General features: G+C 49.5%; 1 protein-coding gene across 8 annotated transcripts in view; it reads left to right on the top strand.

The window, feature by feature from the left end:
• Positions 1 to 16,209, top strand: part of TBC1D1 (TBC1 domain family member 1) — a 238,078-nt gene that overhangs the window by 202,544 nt on the left and 19,325 nt on the right. For all 8 annotated transcript variants that reach the window (XM_072807653.1, XM_072807642.1, XM_072807663.1 and 5 more), the window contains 2 exons: positions 192 to 350; positions 14,099 to 14,343. In XM_072807653.1, coding sequence (XP_072663754.1) covers positions 192 to 350; positions 14,099 to 14,343 — 404 coding nt within the window. The remainder of the gene's footprint in view (positions 1 to 191; positions 351 to 14,098; positions 14,344 to 16,209) is intronic.

The following is a 16,209-nucleotide window of genomic DNA, read 5'->3' as shown; positions in this document are numbered from 1 at the left end:
GGGAAAGATGGGGATGTGCAAGGGGGGGGGAGGGGAGCATAGAGGACAAAATGTTGGTTGTTTGACTTTCCATTTCGATGCTCTTAATTCCTATGGAACAAGAGGTTGGGTCAATGGAATGAAACCTAACTCCTTTTTATTAAGTCATGCTCTGAGCATAAAAATCTACTTTCTACCCGCCCCCCTTGAAGGTGTGCCACGTCATCTTCGGGGGGAAATCTGGAAGTTCCTGGCAGAGCAGTACCGCCTTCGACACCAGTTTCCCAGTAAACAGCAGCCAAAGGACACACCGTACAAAGAACTCCTAAAACGGCTCACCTCCCAACAGCATGCGATCCTTATCGACCTGGGTAAGTCGGCCGTCAGCGTGACATGCCAGCGGAAGCTTCTCTCGCTTGAAAAATGGGAAGAGACCGTCGGAGTTGCTTAGCGATCTGCCTTTAGGTTTAGCCATCAAAATTTACTACTGAGACTTCCAGTTGGAAAAGCCCTGGAGTAATCACAGATGCCTTCAAGTATATAAAAATCTCTCTCTCTTGTCCGGGCAGCTTGTTAACTCCGCTCTGCATGAAGGCTCCGGTCGTGATCGCCGTTCGGTTCAGTAATTCAGATACTGATAGGAGGTTTTAGAGTCCACCGAAGGAACATCCTGGAAAACCTAAGTGTCAGAACCGACGCTTGGTCTAATAGCAGGAGGCACGCCCTAGTCTTTACCGATTACAGACAGGACTTATTAGAAAAGTTGTAGAAAGCAATTGTAGGTGGGTTTGGGACCGGTTTATTCTGGAAGCAGGGTGGCATCCTTGTCTCTTGAACAGTGTTAAAAACCCTGAGATGGGGGAAACTGTGTTGGGTACATCTGCACCTGCCCCAGTGAGGAATGAGTGGAATTAGGATTATCACTGTGGTGTATGAAAGGGCCCCCCGCCCCCCCGACCTGTCAGTGGCCATGAGCGGGGTGGAGGTGGGGTGCATCCTCTTCTGTCTGCTGCCCCTCACAGCCGCTGGCAGCAGGGCTCCCAGGCCCCCACTGGCCCCATGTGGCAGGACCTCGGGCCTGTGGCTTTTAGAGCACGTGGTCCTGCTTCTGGAACATCCATCCTGGCGGCTGCCGCTGAGGGCTCCCCAGAGTTCCTGTCTGTGCTCCGGGCCCCACAGTGGCCTGGCTCCTGAGGTTCCTCCAGCTGGGAGGGAGGGTATTGCCCAGTGGTTTGGTGTGGGCTAGACGAGACAGCATCGAGTCTTACCTGTCCAGCCACGTAGCAAATTAAAGGGTTAACCTCATACGAGTTCTTTGTCAGGTCCAAGCTCAGATGTCCTGTCTAAGAAACTGCCCGGACCTTCTCTCTCCCGCCTTCAGTCTGGATCAGGTGTTTCTGCTGGGCCTTTGGGTCCCACCCCTTGCTCCCCCGCCGTGATACTTCCACATTCGACATTGTCACGATTATCATTAGTATTTAAAGCTAATATGTACCTTCATCCTGGGCCAAATGTCCTGTGAAGTTACTTAAGGTACCTTCTTTAGTCTTTGCAACACACCCAGGCAGATATTGTTCTATCTCTGTTGAGAGCTGAGAACTGAAACGCAGAGAGGTTAAGTAACTTGCTCAAAATAACATGCAGAGCGCACTCCCTCCCCCGCCCCCATAACATCTTGAGGAATGGGCCCTGAATCTTCTTAAGAAAGAGTAAACTGAGGCACAGGGAGGACTGCTGTGGAGCACGGACATACGGTTAACGGGCAGCCCCCCCTGAAGGCCAGCCCCCCTTCCCAAGGCCCCCTGAGCCTGGGATGCCTGTGCGTTCCCATGGCGATGGCTGGCCCAGGGTGAAGGGTGATGCTGCTGACAGGCCGTGACTGCCCCTTGGGGACCAAGTGTGAGGCCTGGGGCTGGAGCCCGTTTGGCCCACTGACCCCCAGAAGAGCAGTTTTGTGAACTGGCAGCTGTGTTTGCTAATGTGATGAGTAACAGAAAAATGTCATTATGTTCCTATCACATGAAATGAAGTGAAAAATAAATGGAGAGTAGGAAGGGGCAGAGGGTGGGAGGTACAGCCGGTTTCTCTGCCTGCTCGCCACTGTTTCATGGGATGGGAGGAGGAGGAGGAGGGGAGCCTGTTCCCCCTCTTATTACAGATGTTCTCTTAGTTTTCACTAGTATTCCTCTCGTCCTTCCCCAGGCAGCATGGACCCTCTGCCTCCTGGTGCTCAGAGGTACTCACTTTCCTGCAGAGGGGGATGAAAAGGCCTGGTCAGCATTAAGGCCTGGGGTGGAGGTCCCTCCCCTGCCGTGAGCCCACTCCAGTTGTCACGGGGTCCGTGCGACCGAGACTCTCCCTTTCCTCATTCTCAGGCAGAGCCAGGTGACCCTCCTGCCCTCTCGTCCCTACCTGGCTCCCCCTCTCACCCCTCTGCACCCCCCACTCCCACCAGGCCAGCTCAGCTCCACCCCACTCTGCCCCCCACAGCACTGGCCACCTCTCCAGCTCACTTCTTTCCCAGTCCTGGCCTCCACTTCAGATGCCCTCCACATACCCACCCAATGCCCAAAAGAAGCTGTTTTCCAACAATACATTTTCCATGTAACCTCTGTGCAGGTGTCCAGGTTTTACCCAGGGACCCTCCCAGAGCCGGACTTCTCTCCTGACCGGAGCTGGGGAAACCACCCAGCAGCGGGCCCAGGGTGCACAGCCTGCCGGCTCCGCTCAGCCAGGTTCGGAGAGGCCTCACTTAGGAGTTCCTGCAAACCTCACTTCCTGCTCCCCTCTTACCAGGGGTGGCATTTGCCCAGTTAGTTGTTTGGTCTACACTGTGGCTAAGTCGAGGCCCAAGAAAGGTGTGTAGTGCTGAGCGAAAACAAATCAGTATTTCAGTTTTCTTAGGAAGTGGCACTTTTATCCTGGTCACAAGAACAGAGTGCCTGTTGGTTAGTTGTATTTTGGATCTTCGTGGGTTTTTGTTTTCCTGCCTCTTGCTTTCCTTTCTGAAATTAGCTCTTCGTGTAATCAGCGTTTCATAAGATTTTTTTTTTTTTTCCTCCAAAGAGTAAGAATAATAGACTTTGTAGTCAGGCAGTGCTTTATGGTTTATAAAACTTAATTTTTAAGCTTTGTCTGATTTCAGCTTTACACAACCCTGTATGAAGCTGGGCACATACTATCTGCGCTACAGTGGAGGTGATAAATGAAGCCGAGAGAAGTGTGTACTTTGTCCAGGTGACAAGCTACTCAATGGCAGAAAGTTCTAGGCCTGGGGTCGTCTTAGTTTCTGTATCATGCCCCTTCAAGGACACCATACAGCTGTTCTTTCTTGGATCTGCCTGCCACACACCAACACAGCTTTCCCCGAGGCAATGCACCGGCAGAGTTGACCACACCCAGCCAAGGGAAAATCGCTTCTCCTGGGCTGAGCAGAGGCCACTTAGCAAATCGTTCTTAGACATGGACAGACAGGCACCCTGCCTTCTGGCTCTGCCTCCCACTCCCACACTACAGGCTGCCAGCCAGAGACCCCCTCAAGCTCCCTTCCTCTGTCCTCCACTGCTTCAGAGGCTCCTCTTCCTGACACCCCAGCCCAGACACCTCCTGGCAGTCAGGACTTCCACCCATGAGGTTCTCCAGCCTCTCCCCTGACAGGAGGGATTTAGCCAGAACAAAATGTGAGCAGGTCCAGAAATACAGGAACACCCTTAAATCTAAGAACAGAGACAGGAACTGCCCCTAATCCTCCTCCACATCGATGACTTGTGTTATTCATCTGTGTTTTATAGGTCTCTAAAGTGGTAACATAGGGGTTTACATACCCCACAGAGGTCTGGTGAGTCTTTGGTGACCAGAGGTAGTATTGTCTGATGGGCTTCTAGAGACCTTCCATCAGTGACCAGTGAACGGGCGCAGCCGTGCCCCTGCTGCAGTGAGGTGCAAAGCGTATATCCAGAGACGTGGCTGGCTCCATAGTCCAGCATGAGAGCTGTCGTATTGATGTCGGCTTCCACTTAACATATTTTAACCAAAGGTATAAAAGCTGCCTGGTGTCTTAAAGAAAAGGAGCTATTATCTGAGTGTTAGAAAGAAGAATTTTCTCCTTGCTTTTTTAGAGTCCATAAAAGATGAGGAGGAGAAGAGCCTCCAGAATGAAGGATGGGCTGAGAGTGTTTAAGAACAGTGACTATAGAAGGGCAGAGAGGGTTTTCCCTTCTCACTCCCTTTTTGGTAATTTGCCTCGCTTGGCTGCACCACAAAAGCTGAGTCCTGTGTGCTTGGGGTAGTAGATGGGTGCTGAGAGTGAGCACCACTTTCTGTTTCATCTTGGGGTTGACGTCCTGTGTGAGAAACTAAAAAGCGTTAATGGCAAAAACCAGAAAAGTACCTAGAATTTGCCGTGCAGTGATCTTGTTCTGTACCACCTGTCTGGCCAGTTGGGGACTTGCCTTTATGGGGGTCCCTTGAACAGTCACAACTCAAGAGTGTAAGAAATTCTTGCACTAACAGCTACGTGCATAATTCCCAAGGGTCTGTCCCTGTCTGTTGTGGTATCATCCAGACCACATACGATAACCTATTGCTCATCTCAGTGGCTTACCGATCACTCTTCAGCCTCAGACCGACAGAACTAAGTGTGGGTGTGATAAGGTGGGGTGACTTCATCTCCTCTTGTAGGGGTCTGAACTCTTCTTGTGACCTCTAAGCCAAAAAGAAGTCCTTAGCTAGAATTCACAAATTCCCACAGTGTAAAGACTCCCACCTTGGCTAATGTTCAGCTACAAACTTGGGGTTCACTGACTGTGGAATTTAGCAGAGATGCGCGTGGACTCCGGAGGAGCCAGTTCCAGGGGTCACTGGACTTAGCCAAACATTTCTTAAAAGTAATCTGTCCAGAGAGCAGCTCTCTCTCTCCCCTCACCCTGCCCCTGCCCCTACTCATTCAGAGTGGTTCCTCAGATCCTTCCTGAGCACCTGGTACATTCCTTGCCGTCTCAGAAATACACGCTCCAGTGGGGAAGATGAACACGAAACAACTGATAACCACATTATTACACTAAAACTGTGAGGAGTTCTACAGAGCATATTTTCTCCCCAGCCTTTCTCAAATGCCACTCAGAGCTAAATGCAGCAATTTAAGAAGACCTTAGGATCACAGCTCTCATCGGGGAAGGAGACCTGGAGGTGGTTCGGTTGTTGGGTTGCTCTGCTTCCCCTGCCACTGAGGAAGCCGAGGGACAGGGAGTCAGAGGGTCCAGGCTGAGTGCTGATTAGCCAGTCCTGCCCCCTGGAGATGCAGAAATCTCCAGGCTCTTTGTGAAAGAAGCCAAAGAAAGAAGCTTGTTTGTCAAGTGCTGGGGCCGCCACTGAATGAATAGTTCTGCAGGTGACCCTGTGTGTGCCCCCAACCGACCTCTGGGCTCCCCGAGCAGCTGCAGCCAAGTCAACAAAGCTCAGGGGCCCCAGGGTCTCTCCTGGGATGGAGTCAGGTGGGCTGTGGAGACAGTGGGGCAGGACACTTGAAAGGTGGGGAGGGTTTCTCCTGAGACCAGGCAGGGGTCCCTTGCAGGAGCCCTTGAAGACCCTGTGAAGAACATGTTCCTGGAGGCCGCCAGCCCTGCCGTGCCGCAGAGGAAGCGTTTCTGGGTGAGGGTGGCGGGGGGGTGTCCGCATGTTCACAGGCGCTCGGGTGGCTCTGATGTGGTTAGTGTTAGAAAACTGCTGGAAGAAAGGGGATCTTCAGCTGCAGAGGGACAGAGAAGGAAAGAAAGCGTCGTCCCCGAAAAACATCCCCGAGAAGGGTGACCACTTAGATTGTCCTGAGCACTGCGTGAAATTAAGTTGTAGGTCATTTGGACATGTGTCCGAATCGTGGGTCTCCTCCGAGGTCTTGCCAGCACGTGGCTCCACTGCCACGCACGAGACACAAGATCACGGCAGGTCTTCTTAATACAGATGAGGAGTTAGTGTTCACGTTTGACTCTCGCCACCCTGCGGTCTCCTCCTCCTCCTGCGTGTGAGGGACGCCCCGCCTGAGAGAGAAATCTGAAGGGCCTGCCTTTCTCTCCCTAGGAGCCCATGGGAACCCGGAGTTGAAAGAGGCAGGGCCCGTCGCCGGATGCGTTTGCAGGAAGGGTGTCACAGCTTTGATCCAGCCTCCTCGGCTGGCAGGAGCGAGGTTCTCTCCCCGGGCTGGAGCCCTTCAGCGCCAGGCCGCCCGCTGTTCCTGGGTGGGCAGGTGGCCGGGGGCACCGCCTTCTACAGCCTGTCTTATTGAGTCAGACGCTCTTTCGAGAATCTTTTCACAGGCTTCGAACAAAACAGCCAACTGCGTTTTGCTTGTAGTTACTGCGCTCTGAGCGGTGAGGTCCAAGGGGCTAGACGTGTTCCCATGTGTGCCCTGCCCCAGGCTCCAGTCCCTGCTGGGGATTAACGTGCAGAGATCAAACTAGTTTTATAAACTAGTTCATAAGACTAGTTTTTTCTTTTTTTCTTCCCAGTGCTAACTTAGTACCTTCTAAATGGGGTTGGAGGGTTGCAGTACTCAGTGCTGGATTATGTGAATGCAGATGCGCATTGTCCAGGAGCGTTTTTCATCTGTCTTGTCCTTTTTCTGTTCACGAGGCCTGTGTCCTCCCTTTACTGGGTGTGTACTCAGGAGTGTGGGTGAGCTGTGGTGATATTTTTAAAAGGACTGTAATGAACACATACGTATAAACATATCAGTGTGAACTGTGCATTTTCCAAAAGAAAAGAAATTTAGTGAGAGGTGTTGTTTTATGTTTTTTTTTTAATTTAATTAATTTTATTTTTTTTATTGGAGTTCAATCTCATTGTTTTATGTTTTAATGCCTGGCTTAATAGAATTAAATGGCTTCTCTCATTTTTGCTTCTACGTTCAATCTAGCACATTTATGTTGTTTGAAATATATGAAGAAAAAGCTAACCTTGCATCGATAGATACACAGTTGGAGAAGGGAGTGGGAACCTCATGGACGCTGGAAAGACCAACCATACAATTGAGAACTGACCTAGAAAAATGCCATGTAGGGAAATAATGTCCCGTGCGCCCCCCCCCCCCCAAATAGCATTTGGTGTAATACATGGACTGCATTACGAAGTCAGATGGGCAGTCATTCTTCCTCTCCTCCAGCCAGGAGCTGGAGACCAGATGCTTGTGATTGCTCCCCAGCCTGGGAGTGGGCGTGGGGGCCTGTCCTGCGCTGAGTCCCAGACCCTGTGGGACAGGAAATTGTGTCGGGAATCTCATGAAACACACAGGACATTTGTTTTAGCTTGATGAGGTTTGTATGAACAGGCTTCTTGCATAAAGAAGGCCAGCAACAGCTTCTGACACTGCAACATGAGAGACTGGACTGGTTTGGGTGTAATAACTAAAGATCTGGAAGTTCAGGGTTCCCAGGTGTGTTTGGCGATTCGAGATGGCGATGATGTTTGTTATTATTTGGAATTCATATCAGCTTTCAGTTCCCCATGTTTATGAATTCCCAATTTCACAGAAATCAGTTGCTGGGTTAAAACTTTCCTTTGCCTCTGGAAGTCCATTAGAACAGGAGATTTTCAGGCTCAGATGGAATGTTGTAGTCAGTAAAGGGATAGTTGTGCCCCTACCTTGAAATAGAAATTGTGCACTTTTGCTACAGAACTGTTATTATGTGTGCCTCCCCCCCACACACACCTTTCTTGGTTGGAAGCTGGATTTTTGTATGTTTTCTGGGTGGTGTGGATTTTTGTATGTTTTCTGGGTGGTGTATCTGAAGACAGTTGCCCGTGCTTACATACCATCAATTCCACCCACTTGTGCCAGGCATTGAACATGTACCCCCAGCTCCACAAACTCTGCATTCTGGCCTTTGTCGAGAGGGGACTGAGGTTCAGAGAGGCGAGGTGGTCCATTCTGAGCTGTACCTGTTGCTGTTGGGACCGGGGGCTACTGCTCTGCACTTGACCACGCTGCCTTGTGGGCACATCCACAAAGGAAGATTCTCTCTCCATTCATCAGACTTCACATGCTATGTTGTAAGATGTTCAGCTAAATAGTAAAAACGTTCTGGGTTCTTTTCTCCACTATTGAGAATGAGGAGCATGATGCCTCCTGCTCAGGTGGCAGGGGTGAAATAAGACCCAGCCTGAGAACCGAGTTCCGTCTTGGTCCAAGATGCGCACCCCACCACACCCGTGGTGTCTTTCCTTTCCATCATTATCAAATGTCCAAGGGCTTCAAATAAAACCTGAGTGTTCTCATATAGGCCCCCGTGCTTCCTGCTCACCACGTGAGTCCCTTCTGTCTAGGTAATTACCCTGGTTTCACTTCTGTAAAAATGAGTCCTCCAGGAGCGAGGTTGAATAGCACTCGCCAAGCCTAATTCAAGCTATGTATTCAGAAGCAGGAAAGGTACTTTTCCCTTAAAAATATTCTGTGATTTATCCTTTCACCTGATTTGTAAGTTGTAATAGAAGTTAACACAGATCTATAATCCTATGTCTATAATTCCAAAACCCAAACTATGAAAACCAAAAGTTTTCCTGTAATTCACTTTTGGCAAGAACGTAGTGAGTCATGAACTCTTTGGAGGCAAACTTTGACTCGAACTGCCACGAGCCCTTTAGTAGACTCGCTGTGGTCCCCAGTGTGGCTTTTCCTGTGTGTTTCCGCAGACTCGTAAGTGTGTGCGACTGCGGGCTGCTGCCCTCGGCCGTGCTGGGGGTTAGCTAGTACACGACCGACACGCTGTCACCGTTCTAAAAGTCACAGATTCTGAGTTGTGACATGCATTTCAAATCTTCAAGGGTTTTGGTGGGAGGTTGCAGAACTCGGCTGTGTTGGTCCCGTTTATGAAATGCTCCAAGCTTTATAGGTCCAAGGAAGAGTTGGCCGGTGCTCTACCCTCAGCTGCAGTCTGCTCTTCCCCATCGGTGCATCTTGATGACCCACCTGGTTCCCCGTGCTTGCAGCTCCGCAGTCTGCACTCCCTTCTCTCAGTCTAAGCCTGCCCCGAGAGTAAGTCTGGAGTCCTGCCCTGTTCGCTGGTGCTCTCCGAGCTAAAGGACTGTCCCCTGGCTCATGTGCCAGTTGACCTCTGATCTCTGCTCGTCCTGGGCCATCTCATAGGCTGGCTCTCAGAGTTTTCTTTAGTGAGGAGTCCCCTGTCTCAGCCCCCTTGGTGGCCTGCGATGGCTCCATGACCTTCACATGGCCCACAGGCTAAGCCTGGTATCCAAGCTTACAGGCCCTGCTTTTAACTCTCACATCCTCCCTCGTGATGGCCAGCCCCAGACCTATGGACCATGCCCATGAGCAGTCTGTGCCCTGCCCGTGTGGTTCCTGCTGCCTCTGTGCTTCCCCACCACCCTCCTTTTGTTCATGCCTCTTTCCCCTGCTTGGTTCAGCTGAAGAGTCACTTCCTCCAGGCAGCCTTCCCAGACTCCTACCCTGTGCCTGGGCCAGTCCTCTTGGCTTTCCGGCTCATCTCCGTAAACTGTACTTCTGTATACCTCTAACCTCTACTCTTGGTGCTTGTTACCACCACATGATGGAGGAGAGCCACTAGCACCATCAGTCATCTGAAATGGTCTCTCTCATTCTTGTGAAAGCCCTGTGCAAGCAGGGCCATGTCCTTCCTGTGCCCAGCACCCTGTGCAGGTCCTGTGGTCAGTAAATATTTGAATTTTCTGGATTTATCTCTTTTTCTTTTTCTACCAGATTGTGAGTTCCTTAGGGGCCAAAAAAAAAAAAGGTTGGTCTTTCGGTTCTGTGGCACAGTTCCTGTCACAAAGGGAGCTCTGAATACAGGGGCAGGGGAATGACTGTTACTGTGCTCACATGAGTACTTTCAAAAGCCCACATCTAAGCCTGCAGGTTCTTTGGTGCAAGGAGCAGGTCTGTTGTTGTGTGATAACCCTGTTTCTCAGAAAGCTGGCTTGGTGGTCATCTGGAGCACCCCGCCCTAGTGGCCATTACTCATTCAGGGCCAGCTGTGTGTGGCGTCACACCAGGCCTGACACCCTCTTGCATTTAACCCTCACAGCGGCCCCCAGTAAGTGCAGTCACACTCCTCCCTTTTCACAGGTGGAAAGTGGAGGCTCTGAGGAATTAGCCAAGGGCCCAGGGTCACAGAGCCAGGACAGATATAGGAGACACGACTGGTACATGTGGAAGTACTGAGTGAGAAGTAAAGCAAAAAACACTAACCTGCGTTGGAGGAGCCGGGACTCCCCAGGGGAAGGCTTTGCTGAGGAGGTGGAGGACTTGAACTTTCCATGAAAAAGGAAGGCGGGACTTTGGCTCTCCTGACAACTCAGTGCTATGAGCGGGGGACAACGTGAGTGGTGGTAATAGCTGTGTTTCCCCAATTGCTTTGACACCTGCAGTGTGAGAACTCAGTCTCTGGAGTCAGGGACCAGTGTTCGGATCCTGGGTTTGCCACTTCTTAGCAGGGTGGTTTGACTAAAGGGCTCTAATGCTTTCACTTACCACATTTTTCTCAGGAATAAAACGAGGGTGACGTTATTGTTTGTGTAAGACTTGCCTAAAATGCTTCATGGGGTATTATCGGTGTGATGTATGGTCTGTGGTCTTGTGAGATAAAGCCTGTCCCCACCTAGAGTGCTTGGTTGGCTTTTTGAAATCCCCTAAATCAAGGACCCACAGTCCAGAAGGGGTTGCTAAAGTACTGCAATTGCCACTGAAACGTACATCTGAGGATGGCTTGTTCTTAGCCTAAGAGATGCTCTGTGTAATTTTTTTTTTTATTGGTGAATTGGATAACATTCAAGATCTGTAGTTGATCAGAAAGTGTTGGGGCCTGGCCACTAGTGGCTCTGGAGCAGAATGTAAGGCAACGCCCACTGGGGCCGTGTCCCTGCACTCCTTGGAGCATCTGTGTGGGACCACTGGTGGCCTGGGCTCTGCCATCAGACAGTATCCTCCTCCAGCTGAACCTTTCCCAAGAGGTGCTTGTTGGAGGCCGGAGGCCACAGCATGAGATGTTCTTACGTGGTTCTCTTTTCACATCAGCATGCTAGTAAAGGTCATATGTTTGGTGGAATTTGGCCTCTCATAACATATTGCTTGGTGGCAAAGCTGTGGGAAATGTGGCTGTAGCAACTCCTGGAAGCTACCATGGGGGCTGCCTGCCTCAAACAGGGTATATAATTTTTAGGGCCTGTTGCAAAATGAAAATGCAGACTCCCCTGTTCAAAAATGAAGAATTTCAGGACACTGACGCAGAGCATTAAACCCAGCACAAGACCCTTCTGACTGCAGAGCCATTGTGATTATATAGGACATGAGGCCGTGAATGCCCTGCCACAAATCTTATAATTGTCAAGTGGTCTAAGTGGCCCCAGTCACTCCCCAGCCGGCTGGGCTTGTCCTCTTGGGAGCCTTGCAAGGATTAAATGGAGAATGTCCCCCATTGATAGATGAATGGATAAGGAGGTGGTATGTATACAGTGGAATATTACTTGGCCATAAAAAGAGTGGAATCTTGCTGTTTACAATGTGGATGGACCTCGAAAGTATTATGCTAAGTGAAATAGAGACACATACCATGAGCTTTCACTTATATGTGGAATCTGAAAAAAACAAAAAACAAAAAAAAACAAAGCAAACGAACAAAAAAACCAGACTCATAAATAGAAACTAACTAGTGGTTGCCAGAGGAGGGTGGGGTATGAAATAGGTGAAGGGAATATTCAGAGAGAGGTAGAAGTGTCCAGTCCCAAAATAAGTGACAGAGATGAAAAGTAGAGCATAGGGAATGTGGCCACTAGTACTGTAATAAGGTCATATGGTGACACTTGTCTCGATGAGGATTGAGTCATGTGTAGAATTGTCGAATCAAAATGTGCGCCTGAAACTAACAACGCTGTACGTCAGCTATGATAATAAGAGTAAAGGTAAGTCTGGGAATGCCCACTCCACAAACAGGGCCGGTGAGCACTGGCTCTCGTTTCCGGGAGGGGTAGTATCTGATAGGAGAGGGCATCCAGTAAGCAGAAGGGCTAACGTTGACAGGTCGGAAGGGGACCCAGTCTCTCCTGGCCTTCCCTCCCACATGGGGCCGGTGTGTGCTGCGCTTGTGCCTGTTTGAGACCCAGAGGACGTCGGAGCAAGGGGTGGATGGCAGGCTGGGGTGGCGCATGTGTGGAATATGCAGAGGTGGGAAGGGCCCCAGCTGCTGGGAAGCAGGTGGCGATGCTGGAGTGAGACTCTGAGGAAAGAGGTATCCTGGGTGCTGTCAGTCCAGTGGTCAGGTGTGCTCACTGAGCGCGGGAACTGTGGCTCATCTCCAGCCTCAGGTGTGCTGTCAGCGTGAAGAGGACACTGGGTTTCCAAGGCATATTAGTATGAAACTTAAAAAAAAGAATGCAAAAGGAACGTCTCAGTCATTTGCATATTGATTATGTTTTGAGATCACATTTGTTTATGTTTTGTTTTTCTTTTGTTTTTTTTTTAAGATTTAATTTACTTATTCATGAGCGACACAGGCAGAGGGAGAAGCAGGCGCTCTGCAGGGAGCCTGATGTGGGACTTGATCCCAGGACTCCAGGATCACGCCCTGGGCTGAAGGCAGATGCTCAACCACTGAGCCACCCAGGCGTCCCTAAATAAATGGACTTAACATTAATTTTACCTGTTGCCTTTTAATGTGGCTGCTAGAGAGTATTTAATTATGGTTGAACTGTACGTGCCATGGTAGACTAGGAAAAGGCACGGATGTAAGTACCCCCTCTCAGGCTCATGCACAGGCACTCGCAGTTACACACACACACACCCCATGCAGAGCCTCTAAACAGCCCCTGCGCCGCAGGTGTAACACACACACACACTCGCAGTTACACACACACACATACACACACACACACACACCATGCAGAGCCTCCAAACACCCCCTGCGCCACCCCGAGGCTATGCCCCGGAGGAGAGGCTGGGGTTTGGGGGAGAGGAGGTGAGGAGGTGTGCAGAGTTCCCCTGCTGGGTGCGCAGAATTTGTTCCTGGAGCACCGAGGGCCACTGAGTGCTTTCTAGCAGTGGGGGTGACATGTTCAGGGTGCGTTTGGGGACATCTTGTTGGGGGAAGAGGCAGAGCAGGCAAGAAATGGGCACAGGACAAGAAGTCCGGAAAGTAGTCAGTCGGTTGCTAGCCTCTTAAATCAAGGTCAAACAGATCCGGGTTGATTAAATGCTTTCTTATGGCTGAGCAAGAACCCACGAATGCATCGTCCCTCCCTTTGCTGAGGCCAAATAATTAAGGTGAACAATTAACTTGTGGCCTAGATCACCTTCAGCATTTGCTGATCCAGACGAGGCCATAATTCTTGCCTGAGTCCGAGCTTGGCCCTTGGCTTGGCTCTAGACCTTTCCTCTCTCACACAAGTACTTTTTGCCCTGAAAACACATTTCCCCTTCAGGCACATTCCAGGAGGGAGGTGGGTGAGCTGGGATTTGACAGGTATCAGCCACAGGAGCCTCCCAGACAAAAGAAGTCTTTAAACCTCATCTGAACACCAGCTTTTTGTGAAAATAATCAGGATGTTGAGGGTTTTAAATTTTTTTTTTTTTTTTTTACTTCTTTCTGGAAGGTAACTGTTTTGTGTAAAAGAAAACACCTGCTGTTTCAAAGCACTGCCTGTGGTTTAAAAGTACAGAAATACGCATGTGGTGTGAAGCATTTGCAGGCAGAATACGTGCAGGCCGGGAAAAGCTGATGGGGGGGGGTGTCCGCAGCGCCCTGAGGCCTTGGCTGCACGCAGGTGGTGTGGGACAGGGCAGCTGCAAAACCCCACAGCTCTCCGCTCCTCTTGAGAGGAGACGTATGTTGAGAGGGTCGGCAGTTTTCTTTTTGTTGGAGCTTGAACTCCAGATACCCGCAGGACCAAAGATAGCCCTAATTTCTTTCACTGGAACCACCACCGCAAAAGCATAAATAATTGCCCACCTTATCCTAAGAACGACCACCTGCCTGGCTTACAGAGCTGATTTAGGATCCAGCTTCCAAAGATCTGTTCTTTCACCTGAAGCACATCTGATTTCTGGTTCAATAGGCTTTCTTTTTTTTTAAATTACAGCTAACACGCGTTGTTTTTGCAGGGCGAACCTTTCCAACGCATCCGTACTTCTCTACCCAGCTCGGAGCAGGGCAGCTGTCACTTTACAACATCCTGAAGGCCTACTCGCTTCTAGACCAGGAAGTAGGATACTGCCAAGGTCTCAGCTTTGTAGCAGGCATTTTGCTGCTTCACATGGGTGAGGAAGAGGCATTTAACATGCTCAAGTTTCTGATGTTTGAAATGGGACTGCGCAAACAGTATCGGCCGGACATGATTATTTTACAGGTAGAGAGCGTTCCTTATGTATTTGCTAGAGACAAATGCCAAAAATGTTTATGACCCCTTTCCCGGTCTCTCTCAGGAACTTTTCCCACCATTGGTTAACATTGGAGTAGCTGTCATTGCTGAGCCCTGTGCTAGGCACTAGGCCAGGTGTTTCATATTGCATTTATCGCCTCAGTAACCCTCAGGATGACGTTATTGATCAGCTCAATTTATAGATGGGCAGACTTACCTTAACTCGGGTTACCTGGCTAGCAAGTGGCGGAGTTGGGGTTGAAACCCAGGCCTGTCTGACTCCAGGACCCTCCCTTACCCTTCGTCAGACCATCTTCAGATGATCCAATTCCTACCTCCCACTGTATTTGTCACTTCCTCTGCCAGGGATCCCCCTCAGGCCATCCTTAGCCCTTGTCACCCAGGTCCAGCGCAAATATCCAAATCCTGGGAGAAGCTCTTTCTGACCACCCTGACATGTGCCTCCCTTCCCCCCAGATTCCATCCCAGGCACGTGTATCATGTTATCCTGTTTCATTTCTGTTGGCATAAAACACTAACTGCCTGAAATTACCTTGTTTCCTCATTTCATTTACCTGTTTATTTTTTGACTTTAAAAAAAAATTTTTTTTTCTGACTTTCCTTAGCATGTATCATAAGAAGGGAGGGATCTAACCTATTTTTGAGCTGTGTCTCTAGTTCTTAGAATAGTTCCTGGGATGAAGTAGGCACCCAGTCAGTATTTGTTGAACAAACAAGTGGCAGGTCAGAGCAAAGGAAAGCCAAAGAGCAGTGTGTGCCGGGTGCTGCTTCTGCCACCTTTCAGAGGTGAGGAGAGCTCTGGATCCTGTTTTGGGAATATTCCTAAATGTTGGATTGCATGTATATATGTTCATTTACCAGCAAGCTACTCTGATTTCAGAGCCTAAGTTTTTTTTTTTTTTTCTTTTTTCAAGAAGGGCTGCATTAGAGCCAAGGACTCTTAGAGTACCAAATTGGGTGATTAAAAATCCTTTTACCTCCACCAGTGAATATGAACCCTATGAACATGAGTCTCAAATAAGGAAGTGATTGAATTTTTTTTAAAGATTTTATTTATTCATTCCTGAGAGACAAAGAGAAAGGCAGAGACACAGGCAGAGGAAGAAGCAGGCTCTATGCAGGGAGCCTGATGTGGGACTGGATCCTGGGTCTCCAGGATCAGGCCCTGGGCTGAAGGCGGTGCTAAATCGCTGAGCCACCCAGGCTGCCCAGAAGCGATTTCATTAACTAAAAAAATTTGACCCACATAACACCACAGATACTGTCAGGTTCTTTCTGTGTTCTCCCCCATTGGCTTTAATATAGGTGCACCTGCCATCTAGGCGCGTGCCCTGTTCAAGTTAATTTAGTATTGAAACACCTGACTCTCATTGGGCTTTTAGTCTTGGTGACTAGATTTTTTGCAATCCAGAAAAGCCATAGCTGGTACCTTAAGGGCTATCTTGTCTATGTCCCTAGAAATAGCTTTTTTCTCCTTTTTTTTTTTTTTTTTTTTGGAAGTTTGGGCAATATGTGTCCAACCCAAAGCATCTCAGTGGGGTTTTGACCCTCTCTGGATGGTGGTTTCTTTGGGCTCAGGCCACCAGACTGCCGAAACCCAGGCTGATGCTAGGATCCCTGTAAGCCACGGGACCCATCATGGGCTTCCTGCCAGAACCATAGCACTGTCTAAAGAGGAGACCCTTTGGAAGTTATTTTCTCCATCTTGAGATAAACAGTTGTCTTATTTTAACTTGCCCAGGATCTGTATATTTCATATGTTATAAACCTACAGAAGTGACACCTGTCCTGCCTGTGGAGTGACTTGAGGAGTCTAGAGTGAATTTGCTGAGT

The sequence above is a fragment of the Canis lupus genome, chromosome 2, assembly GCF_048164855.1.
Source record: "Canis lupus baileyi chromosome 2, mCanLup2.hap1, whole genome shotgun sequence".
NCBI lineage: Eukaryota > Metazoa > Chordata > Mammalia > Carnivora > Canidae > Canis > Canis lupus.
The sequence above is the reverse complement of the archived record's forward strand: the minus strand, read 5'-3'. Positions and strand labels throughout refer to the sequence as shown.